At 37.5% G+C, this 11379-nt stretch overlaps 2 protein-coding genes across 2 annotated transcripts; both read left to right on the top strand.

Moving 5' to 3' along the window:
* The first annotated feature begins 3706 nt into the window (after positions 1 to 3706).
* LOC126791032 (uncharacterized) lies at positions 3707 to 7735 on the top strand. The gene is made up of 9 exons (XM_050517425.1): positions 3707 to 3886; positions 4149 to 4193; positions 4348 to 4566; positions 4740 to 5018; positions 5187 to 6851; positions 6946 to 7208; positions 7337 to 7403; positions 7490 to 7540; positions 7631 to 7735. The coding sequence occupies exons 1-9, from the start codon at positions 3707 to 3709 to the stop codon at positions 7733 to 7735; spliced, it is 2874 nt and encodes a 957-aa protein (XP_050373382.1).
* A 1094-nt stretch (positions 7736 to 8829) lies between these two features.
* Positions 8830 to 11235, top strand: LOC126790315 (60S ribosomal protein L23). Its single transcript, XM_050516506.1, has 4 exons — positions 8830 to 8939; positions 9033 to 9317; positions 10806 to 10847; positions 10955 to 11235. Exons 1-4 carry the CDS (start codon positions 8927 to 8929, stop codon positions 11035 to 11037), a joined length of 423 nt encoding a protein of 140 aa, XP_050372463.1. The 5' UTR covers positions 8830 to 8926; the 3' UTR covers positions 11038 to 11235.
* Positions 11236 to 11379: the final 144 nt, after the last annotated feature.

The raw sequence follows: 11379 nt of genomic DNA on the forward strand, positions 1-11379 counted from the left end.
TTCATACTGGTAATAGTTGGTTAGAAGGATTACATGATAGTGTATGAACCTACAATTAGTAGAATGTAGCTAGTGCGATGTAATATCCCGTAATTTTATAATTATTGTTCGGAGATATTTAAATTGGTGTTGATCCAATTATATAGTACTGGGGAGAAAACAAAAGTGTTCGAGCGTTTTATACTCAGAAACGTTACCGTGAGGGGTCAAGAGTTGACTTTTAATCTGTTAGGAATCTCAGAAAACGTCATTCATGAAAGCCGTAGAGTTCGTCAATACAAATTCGTGGATATGTGACACGCCTAAATCGGAATTCGTATGACGAAGTTACGAATCAAAATGTATTTAGACATTTTTTTTGAAAATAGTTTAAATAGGGAAATTAAAAAGAAAAATGGGAGAGAAAAATCAAAATTCGTAGGTACCCTTCCCCAAAATCATCTAATAAGGTCCAATAATGGATGTTGTCATGTCGACTCCACCAAAAAGCGAAGAGCACCGCCAAATTGGTCTGAGCTCTAAACTGATCGAATATTAGGGTTCATCACAAAAAACCTTGCTTCAATGGACGTCATACGCTTTAAAGCCATTTGCAACTCTCAAAACCCAGCGGCCAAATGTTACATATTCCCAATCCCATAGTTCCAAAGTCATGCATCTAACTTATTTCCTCATTTCATACTCGTCGCTTCTTCAACCTCAGAAGAGTGAATTGATTCCTCAGAGGGTGGATAGTGATTATGGGCAGGAAAACCACATCTTTTTTCAACCGTTCTACGTTGATAGAATTAAACTCCCATTGCTTTAGCTCTTTCAATCTATACGTACAACTCGATTGCAAGATAATTTACGTCGTCAAGGCAATGCTTTCTATTACTCTTCTGGGTTGCTCCAAATCCTTGGCCTTCCGCGCTCATGAACTAGCTATCGTGTACCCTTACCGTCCTCCCAATCACCACCGCAAGCTTGAAAAACTCATTGAGATCGAACTGCATCATCTACGAGTCACAAGTGAGTATTTTCTTGGTTACTTTTGTCTCTGTGTGCTTTTGTCTATATAGATCTGAGAAACAGTATTACACTTCCCAAACTATTGTCTAATAACTTAAGATCAATGCTTACCGTTTTCTTTAAAAACTCACAACCATATATAGAAAATTCTTAAATAACAACATTTATACTTGCAAGCTCGTACTAGTGATTCAGAATGTTGGCAAATTAAGCTCTAAACTTCTAGGTACGTAATATATATGTTTTTGGAAACTCGTACTAGTACAGCATCATAAGACTGTTGTCAAAGTTGTAGATATATAATTCCATGAAAACTCGTACTAGTAGTGGTATAGAATCGTTATAATGTTAGTTCTAGGTAAACTACATGTCCATGGCCGGCTATATATCTGACTAAATCATCTGAGGGGCCGGGAGTGAGCCTGATATTCATGCTTCATGTTTTAAATTCATCGAACAAGATTACTCTAGCGAAAAAGAAAAAACATTCAGTTATCATATGATTCATATCTGATCCCAAATAAGGATGAAGGATCATTTAGACCTTGTATGTTTCGTGAAAACTGAAAAGAGTTTTATGCATGGATGGTGGGAATTTTAACTTTGAGTTAAGAACAAAGTAGTAAGTACGTAGTAACAATTAACTTCTATGAATCAAATCGTAAAAGCAAATATTTGGCTTCGACTGATACCATGCTTTTAATCATTTAGTTTGATCTCTCATTCCGTATTAGTTTCATATAACTTGTCCCAATGCCAGAATCACTGTGTATAATGATCGTAACTCAAAACCCAAGAGGGAAAAACGAGAAGGTAAAAGGTTGATCGAACTGCCTTGCTAACCACGTCACTAGCGCCAGCTTTCAGCCAATTCACTTGTCCCTTTCTCCCTAAAACAATTTATATCTCTTTTCCTCATCCGTGCTTAACCAAAATCGAAGCCCATGGAGCGCAAAACAAAAACATGACCTTTCCTGATATAAGCTCAATATTATTTTCAAAATTTGAAATTCATGTACAGAAAGTCTGAAACCTTCCCATTTCCAGTAATGGTCCTAAACACCCAACAGGCATATAACGTGTGTTATAACTAAGCCAGGCAAGACTCTATCTTTGGTACTTTTTTTTTTTCAGATTTCTTAATGAGATAAATTGAATGAAGAATAAATGATGATAAATTGTACACCCATAAATGTAAAAAAGAAATAGATAAAATCATCAAACTAAGAAGACAAAGGCCAAGTGAAGAAGAGGTCCTAGTATATAAAACAAACACACTTCAGAGACACCTCCATAGCCTCCTTCTCTTTCTCGTTCTTCTGTCTTTTAAGGCCTTGAAGGTTCTGCAAGGTATTGTTCATCTAATGTAGCTATGCATTCTCTTAGTTTCTCTGTTCTATGTCTTAAAAGGGTTAGATAAAAAAGAACAGGGCAAAAAAGAACTGGCTTTTCTTGTTTCTTTGTGGGAAATATCTTATGGGTAGTTTTTGGTCTTCTTAGCTCTCAAAAGAGCTAGCTTTTTTTACATCTCTGTGGGAATTGTTAATGTTTCCGTAAAGGTCTCATCTTGTTTGTGAACCAGAGGAAAGAAAGTTCAATCATGTTAGCTTTTGTGATATGAAAAAAAAATCAAAATCTGTTTGTTGGTTATTGTTTCTCCAGAATATTATTAAAGTTTCAATCTTTTTAACTTTGGTTCTGCATATCTTTGGCCTTCTTGGCACATCTCATTATTCCATGTCAGGGTTTCTTAGAATTAACAGAAAGATGTGAAAGAGGAGCCTTCTTTATGTATTCTAGTTGTCTTGGTTTTCTTAGAGTTTGGTACTTTGTGATTTTAGTTGTGTATTTTATACATTGGCCATTTAGATGTGTATGAGTCCATTCTTTGGCTCGTACTTGTTTAATTTCTTTGTCAGTTTGTTTATTTTCATACCGTTTTGGGCTTTCACTGTGTTTTGTAAACGTTTGATATCTGTGCTTCGAGAATCCGCGGCCAGAATACAGCAAAAGTTTCTGTATGGGATTTGCAAACTTGACTATTCTCTGGTGTTAATGTCATGATTTTCTAAGCAAAAGAACGGGGTTAGTCAAACATAAATGTTGGTATTGAGACTTAGTCTTTCAGTTTCTGATATAAGTATCAGTCTCATCATGTGAAGAATGTGGCTGTTCATCTGAATTTTAAAGTTACGTCAATCTTAAGTTTCATTTTCTTGGGTTGGATATGTAGGCCAGTGATGGTTCCATTTATTCTTTTGACATTTAGAATACTCAAACATCGATCATTAACTAGTACTAGTAGCATTCCTGTTTTCTCCTGATAAACTTTTCATGAACATTAGACTTAGTTTGCCAAGAGATCTTCTGATGCCTCAGAGATAAGGTCTCACCGATATTAGTTCAGCCTCCATGTTCCTTTCCTCACTTCGCTATGGAGTTCATAAATCATAATTACAAGACAACAAGGAACAAACTGTTTATAATATTTTGGTTATTTGAGTTATATATAATTATCTGGCTTTTCTGGTGAAAATGACCCTGCTATAGTGCCTGCACTCAACTGAAAATGATATTTAGACATTTTGGATTTAGACCCTTAGTTCTTGGATCTCAACAATGATTGCATTATTTTTTATTAAGTATCTTTTTTAGGCAAATCGATATATTGAGTTATAGGAGAATTTTGATACAGATGAAGCCAAGAGATCGCAAAACTCTAAATGCCTGTGGTGCGATGAAGACTTTCGGCATTACACCTGCCAGAACAAAGACAGCACTTAAGAGACTTCTGAAATTGTATGATAACAACTGGGAGCTAATCGAAGATGAGAATTACAAAGTACTCTTTGATGTTTTGATGCCAGAGGAAGTGGTATGCCACTATGCCTTTTCTTATTTAAAGTGTTATTCTATGTGTTCTTTCACTTTTTTTGGTTTATGGAAATGCTATCTCCTGTGGAGTCCGTTCAATTATGTTTATTTTACTATAATCATAGAAGAGAACTAGGAGAATGTCATCTTATTGTTTTGAACGTCTTTTGTATTTCTTGCTTATTGTGATGGTTTATTAGTAACCTCATTCCTTGTCCTGTTTTCATGACTAATATGGCTCTTTTTGAGTTTTTTTTCAACAGAAAGTGGAACCCAAGGAAGATGAAACTTTGATCCTTGAATCAAAGGTTATTATCTCCTGCTCTCCTACCATTTCAAATCATAGTTTTGGTGTTCATGTCCTGCTCTCATCTACCATGGCACATAATTTTTGAAATGACAGTCTGTTATCTGGTCTGGTTTTGCTTGTTTAAATCAATATTACATGATATTTCGTCTCAGGGAACGACATCTTCTCATAAAAAAGCTCCAGCACCTGTCAAAACTGAAGCTTTAGAACTTCCACTAAAGAGATTATTCAGAGAACAAGGGGAAGGAAATGCATCATCAAATTCACCGTGTAGAGTACATCAGAATGATGGTGATTCTGGTACATCTCAGCCGTTACTGAGAAGAACTCGTCTAAGATGCCAGAAGGAAGCTTTGATCCGTGAATCAAAGGTGATTATCCTTGCTGTACATTACTTAAATTGTTTACTGTGATTTTAAATTATGGTCATGGCCGGCGTTCTATGTCCTGCTTTTAGGAGTAAAGATCTGCAGGACTCGTGAGTTTGTTGAATTTCTTGTACAAGCATATAATAAATGTCTTATTAGTTCATGGTTCTTTACAGCAGAAACTGAAGTTAAAGAAAAAAGAAGCTTCACCTGATAATACTACCAACTGTACTGAAGTTGTTGAACGTCCAACTAAGAGGTTATACACAAGGCAACAGAAAAAACAAGAATCATCCGTATCCAAATCATGCATGGAAGTACCTCCATCAAGAAGAGCTCATCAGAGTGATGATGATGATGATGATCTGTTTTCAGATTCTGAAGAAGTTCAGCCACTCTTAAAAAGAACACGCCTAAGAGGCCAGGAAGGAGAAGCTATGATTCGTGATCTAAAGGTGATGATTGTTTGCTTGTAGATTATATACCAATTCTATGTCTTTAAGATATGATGATGTTTCATTGCATGCACTCATCTTCCAAGGGAGAGGAGATGTGTGAAAATCGTACACTTCCAATTTCAATTGCATGCTTAACTTTTACTATTACATGTATTTTTGTACCAGGGAGCAATTTATAATGACATCAAATGTCCATCAAATGGTCAAAGTGATGTCGTTGAACTTCAAAACAGTACATACATAAGACAACAGAAGAAGCAGGCATCTTCTCTCGCCAAATCTTGCGCGGAAACAAGTCATTCAACACTAATGGCACATCAGAATGATACTTTTCAGTATTATGACTCTGAAGAACCTGAAGAAACTCCACTACTGCATAGACAAAATCGGTTGAGACGCCAAAAAAAGGACGTCTTGGTTTCTGGCCCTCCACCACCAGTCAAAAGTCCCATTGTGATATGTCTAGATAGTTCTTCAGATAGTGATGTTTGTATTGTTGATAAAGAAAGATCGGAGGCAATGGATGTGGAACCATTAACTGTGGACGGCATAGCTTGTGTTTCAGATATGTCAGAGATGGATGATGATGAAGACAGCTTAAAGTTACTAAAAGCAGAATCATTGCTTGTGGACAGCAGAGGTTGTGTTTTTGAATCATCAAGGGTTGATATTGCCTCATCTCTTTTAAAAGGAGAAGTGAATACTCTGAACTCTTTTCCACATTCTGATATGCACTTTCCAAATATGGAAGTGGTGGAAGAGAGTGGCGATAACTCATATTGCAATCAGGAATGCCTTTTGGCTACAGGAACTGATTCAAATACAGATGCAAGTTCCAGAGAGGTGCCACAGCTAGAACAGTCAAAGTCGCAAGATCTTCCACACTCTGATGTGCACTTCCCAAATATGGAAGTGGTGGAAGAGAGTGGCAATAAATCATATTGCGTTCAGGAATGCCTTATGGCTATAAGGACTGATTCAAATACAGATGAATATGCAAGGTTCAGAGAGGTGCCACAGTTAGAACAGTCAAAGTCACAAGTTTGTCTTGCAATAGAAGATGATCATCAAGGCGGTAATTTCAGTGCTCTAGGATTTCCTTATGAAGTATTTGTATTTCAGAATCTTATCAAGATTGTGCCCCATATACCTGCCCAAATTGATCCTTGTAGATTTGGAGGTCTTCATAGTTTGATTGGTTTCCCAATTAAGGATGTTGACAATCTTTTTGAAAAAAGTGGAAAAAGATTAAGGTTTCACCCAGGCCTGCAATCCTCTAAGTCACATAAGGTGGAGGCTGCTCAGAATCACCAGAGTTCACAAGGTGTGAAGTTATGTGTTTATGTAGATGACATAACAAGAGGTGAGGGAAAAATGAAAATTCCCTTGGAAGGTGGAAGAAATGCTGAAGATCTGTCGAAATTCTTTTACATCCCACAGAATGTAGTTTATAAAAATGCCAAAGTGAATTTTGCACTTCGTTGTACATCTGACCAGGCTTGCTGCTCACGTTGTTTTGGGAATTGTCTGGTGTCACGGGTACCTTGTGCCTGTGCTATGCAAACTAGGGGTGGGTTTGCTTACGCACCAAATGGATCAGTCAAGGAAACGTTTCTGGAAGAATGTTTGTCTGTGATCCAGGAACGTAAACAACACCACTACTTCTGTAGTGAAAGGTGCCCACTTGAAAGTTTTAGGAAGAAAAAGAGTTCTAATGCATGCAAAGGCCACTTGTTACAGAAATTTGTTAAGGAATGTTGGTCGAAATGTGGATGCAACAACAAATGTGGGAATCGGATCATTCAACAAGGCATTTCTGTCAAGCTGCAGGTTAGTATCTTCTCCAAGTATTTCAGTGCTTAAATTTCTGTCATATCTCCAGTAAGTTTTTAAAGGCTAAAGGTCGGGGTTATTCATAATGCAGGTGTTTTTGGCACCTGAAGGGAAAGGGTGGGGTCTTCGGACACTGGAGGACTTACCAAGAGGGGCGTTTGTTTGCGAGTATGTTGGAGAGATAGTAACGTGCACAGAACTATATGAGCGAAATATGCAAAGTGCTGGTAAGAAGCATACATACACAGTGCTACTAGATGCAAACTGGACTTCAAAGGGTGTCTTGGAGGTTGAAGAGGCACTTTGCTTAGATGCTACAGTATATGGAAATGTTGCAAGATTTATCAACCACAGGTTTGGAATTCATAATGTTTTGTGTTCTAGTGTTGTATTGAGAAAGTTGCTTTGATATATCTCTGTATTATCTCCTTTTTTGTGTTTCAAGTTTTGCTTAATGTTGCAACTATTCTATTTTGGCCCAGATGCTCTGATGCTTCCTTGGTTCAGATCCCTGTTAAAGTGGAGACTCCTGACAGTCACTATTATCATGTATGATTCCTTCTCTTCTGTAGTGCTGTTACTCATTAATTATGTTGTTACTCAGTTCTTATATGCTTTATTATAACATTTTGCAGGTTGCCCTTTTCACAACAAGGAATGTTTCTGCTATGGAAGAGCTTACTTGGGTAAGAGGGATTTACCAAAACATAGTAATTTTTGATACCAGAGTTTGTATGGCATTTTTTCTCCAACTTTCAATGTCTGTGCTGTTGCAGGACTATGGCATTGACTTTGATGACCGTGATCATCCTGTGAAACCATTTCATTGTCTTTGTGGAAGCCAATTCTGTCGTGGCAGCGACTTTGAAGTTCAGGCATGATGTCTTCTAAGACTGTCATCTAGTCGATTAGTCTGTATATTAATATTAGTGTCTGACTGATTTCATATGCCAAACTCCAAACTCCAAAGAGCTTATGGTTAACTAGGCACTTGACTACTCCCTGTAAGGCATACATCGTGTTTTGAGAGAAGACAAACTTTCTATGTAGTAAATCTATGTTTTGTTCGGCTCTTAAGTCGCCCTTCTATCTCATTCTGGATACAAAAAAATTTGTGATATCAATATGAATTTATTTGTCATTGCATTGGGTTTTATATTACATTGTCAATTTTGCATCATGCAACCTTAAAATGTGAAACCACAACAGTTTTATGGCCAAATTCTCCAATAAGTTTAACTGTTTAGTGCAAAAAAAATTTAGTTCCTTCTAATATATCAAAAACCGAAGCGCAAAAAACAAAGAATCCAGTTTTCAAATCATCAACTTGTTTCTACCATATTTTTCTTGGGCCTATTTCTGCCATATTGATAACTAGTGTGCAATAGTGCACCAGACCTCATTTCAGGCTGGGGATTGCTACAACTAAAAATAATGTCAAGTCACGAGTGTTCAATGAGTGTGGCTAAGCATATTCACTTCATCAGTCTTACATGTTGAGATTTCAACATTGGCTGATCACATAGTCACAGTATCACGTTCATCGTCAAGTGCAAAAAAAAAAACATGTGACAACACAATTTGTGATGTAAACTAGACTAAAACGTATCTCTTAGTTATGAAAATCTCGTTTTTGTTTAAACACAAATCAATGTGATTTGATCACGAAACTCACTCACGACGCATGACAATTAATTTTTTGATTTTTCGGCCACAGAGAGTGCAAATTTTTTATTTATTTTGGTTACAGAGTGCAAAGTAATTTGCTAAATGAGAAACTGATAACGCAGAGCAGTAAATAGAAACTGATTACAGTATAGTCAAGTATGACAGAAGTTGAAGCAGCAGAGCATTTGATTTGGGCCGCTAATAAAACATCAGGCTTTCAATTATACCCGAACCCGAAATTCATCAAACCCAGTCCCAAATCCGTAAATCCAACAAAACATATCGGACAAAATCGTAATTCAATAACTGAGACCTCGCTGAAAACCCTAGTTCGCCGTCTATAAATGCCTCTCTAAAACCCTAACCGCTCCTCAGTCTCTTGTTTTGAGCCGCAGCCACCCAAAATGTCGAAGCGAGGTCGGCTCTCTCTTTCTCCTCTTCAATTTTGCAACCCTAATTTGATCCGAAGTTTTCCTTTCATGTGTTTCTGATGTGGATTTGGTTTTGTAGGACGCGGAGGATCCGCCGGAAACAAGTTCCGGATGTCGCTGGGTCTACCGGTGGCGGCGACGGTGAACTGCGCCGACAACACCGGAGCGAAGAATCTGTACATCATCTCCGTCAAGGGAATCAAGGGCCGTCTGAACCGTCTGCCTAGCGCTTGCGTCGGCGACATGGTCATGGCCACCGTCAAGAAGGGGAAGCCTGATTTGAGGAAGAAGGTCCTGCCGGCCGTCATCGTCAGGCAGCGCAAGCCGTGGCGCCGAAAGGACGGTGTCTTCATGTACTTTGAAGGTCAGTTACAACCTTGTTCGTTTTCGATGAAATGCCGAGTTTGATTATGAATTGATTACAGTTTAGGTGGTTATGTTAGTAGCGTAATTACGGTGTGTTATGACTTAATGAGGCATTGTTAACTGTTTGTAGCCAATGCTGGTTCGGCAGTGTTTGAAAATTTAATGTGTATGTATCTGTATTGGTGTATGTATGTATATGGTTGTCTTATGTATAGAATATCGCCTCGCGATTTGGTACATGTAGTTGCATGTGTAGTTAGATGAGTCTTTGTTTGAGTTGGTTTGCCCTAGTAGTTGAATTAGATGATGACCAAATTATGTGTTGTGGTTGATGAGTTTGTGAGAATACCAGATTAAGTCAAGTATCCTCGTTTTTCTTGTGGTTGATACGGTTACAAATCTGGGAAATTGATTATAGTGCCCTTCGTTACAGGTGTGCTGGCTTTTATGCTCGCATCTGCTCCATTTGGGCTTCACATACTGTATTAGATTGCAACATTTGTGTTTTTGTTTTTTTGTTGCTTGCTAGCTGTGTTTAGTTTAGACACTGAGACCATTGTGGTGTAACCAGACGCAAGTCAGGTGTCGTCCTTGTCTGGTGGTTGATGCAGTTACGCATCTGGGAAATAGTAGTGTTCATCGTTGCAGGAGTACTTGTGCTTTTATGCTTGCCTCTGCTCCATTTGGACACAAGATTTAGGCATGCTATATGTGTTTTTTATATTTGATGATACAGTGCAATTGTACAATCAGCATTTCGTTTGTTTGCTTGTTTGAGGGAGTATATTCTGCCTGTATAATGTCTAAGTTAGGTTGAGAGGGTATGGGATTACCAGATTAAGTCAAGTATCCTCATTCTTTTGTGGTTGATACGGTTACAAATCTGGAAAATTAATTGTGCCCAACGTTTACAGGTGTAATTATGCTTTACATGCTCACATCTGTTACATCTGGTCCCTACATATTCTTTAGGTCTTCTAATGAATGAGTTTGGATTGTGGGCCTAAACACTTAAAATTGTGCTGAATAAGAATGCCAATAGTGTCTTGTATCAAGAAGATTTGTATGCCGTAAAATGCTTGTTTGTTGTGTTGATTCCAATTGCCAAAGAATATATTAGCTGTGATGATACCAGATTAAGTCATGTATCCACATTATCTGTTGGTTGATACAGTTACAAATCTGGAAAACCGATAGTGGCCATCGTTACAGGTGTATTTTGCTTTACACGCTCTCATCTGTTACATCTGGTCTCAACATATTTTCTAGGCAGTTGAAGAACGTTTTGAATAAATTCCTGTACTCTTGTTTGATTGTTTAAAATCTAACAACTATAATGTTTGCTCCTCTTGTTTGATTGTTCTGTTCAGTCCGTGCCTATTTATGCGTTCTGCATAGTATATATGCCTGATGATATATATGGAGTAATATTATAATTATACTTGATCTTTCATTTCTTAATTTAGTTTCTATTCTTCAATTGCAGATAATGCTGGTGTTATTGTCAATCCCAAGGGAGAAATGAAAGGTGCAGCTCATAATTTAACTTGCACCTATCTTTTTACTCCTTGAGTTTGTTGTTCATGTACTTGACTAGATTAGTTTCACGATCTAATTTGTTTCTGTTTGTTTTAGGGTCTGCGATTACTGGTCCTATTGGGAAGGAGTGTGCTGATCTGTGGCCGAGGATTGCTAGTGCTGCTAATGCCATTGTCTGAGTGATACTATACTCCATCTCTCCAGAAGACAGATCTTGGTGTTGTCCTTTTTCTTGTTTGATAATAGACGTCTCCTAAATTTGACAGAGTTTTGCTTAATGGGTCTCATATTTTGTGTAAACTTGAAAATATGCTTTTGCTATGGATATTCTCATGGTTAGTTTTATGAATGGAGTGTTCAGACTTAAAATTAAGATTTCTTTTGTTAGTTTGGTGCGTATTTGAACCAAGGAAGATCTTCAATTGCTTCGTGTTTTCTTCCTCGTGTAATTCGCAAGTTTCTAAGTTTTAAAGATGCCCAATTATTAGCACTAACTGATTGAATATAAACAGTAGAAAACT

This window comes from Argentina anserina, chromosome 4 (assembly GCF_933775445.1).
Source record: "Argentina anserina chromosome 4, drPotAnse1.1, whole genome shotgun sequence".
Taxonomy (NCBI): Eukaryota; Viridiplantae; Streptophyta; class Magnoliopsida; order Rosales; family Rosaceae; genus Argentina; species Argentina anserina.

What these genes read in the sequence shown, in the direction of transcription:
- LOC126791032 (XM_050517425.1), top strand. Translation starts at nt 3,707, where the DNA reads ATGAAGCCAAGAGATCGCAAAACTCTAAATGCCTGTGGTGCGATGAAG. An exon ending in CTTTGATCCTTGAATCAAAG is followed by an intron (nt 4,194 to 4,347) that starts GTTATTATCTCC and finishes ATTTCGTCTCAG; the next exon opens with GGAACGACATCTTCTCATAA. An exon ending in CTTTGATCCGTGAATCAAAG is followed by an intron (nt 4,567 to 4,739) that starts GTGATTATCCTT and finishes GGTTCTTTACAG; the next exon opens with CAGAAACTGAAGTTAAAGAA.
- LOC126790315 (XM_050516506.1), top strand. An exon ending in TGTCTTCATGTACTTTGAAG is followed by an intron (nt 9,318 to 10,805) that starts GTCAGTTACAAC and finishes CTTCAATTGCAG; the next exon opens with ATAATGCTGGTGTTATTGTC. An exon ending in TCCCAAGGGAGAAATGAAAG is followed by an intron (nt 10,848 to 10,954) that starts GTGCAGCTCATA and finishes TGTTTGTTTTAG; the next exon opens with GGTCTGCGATTACTGGTCCT.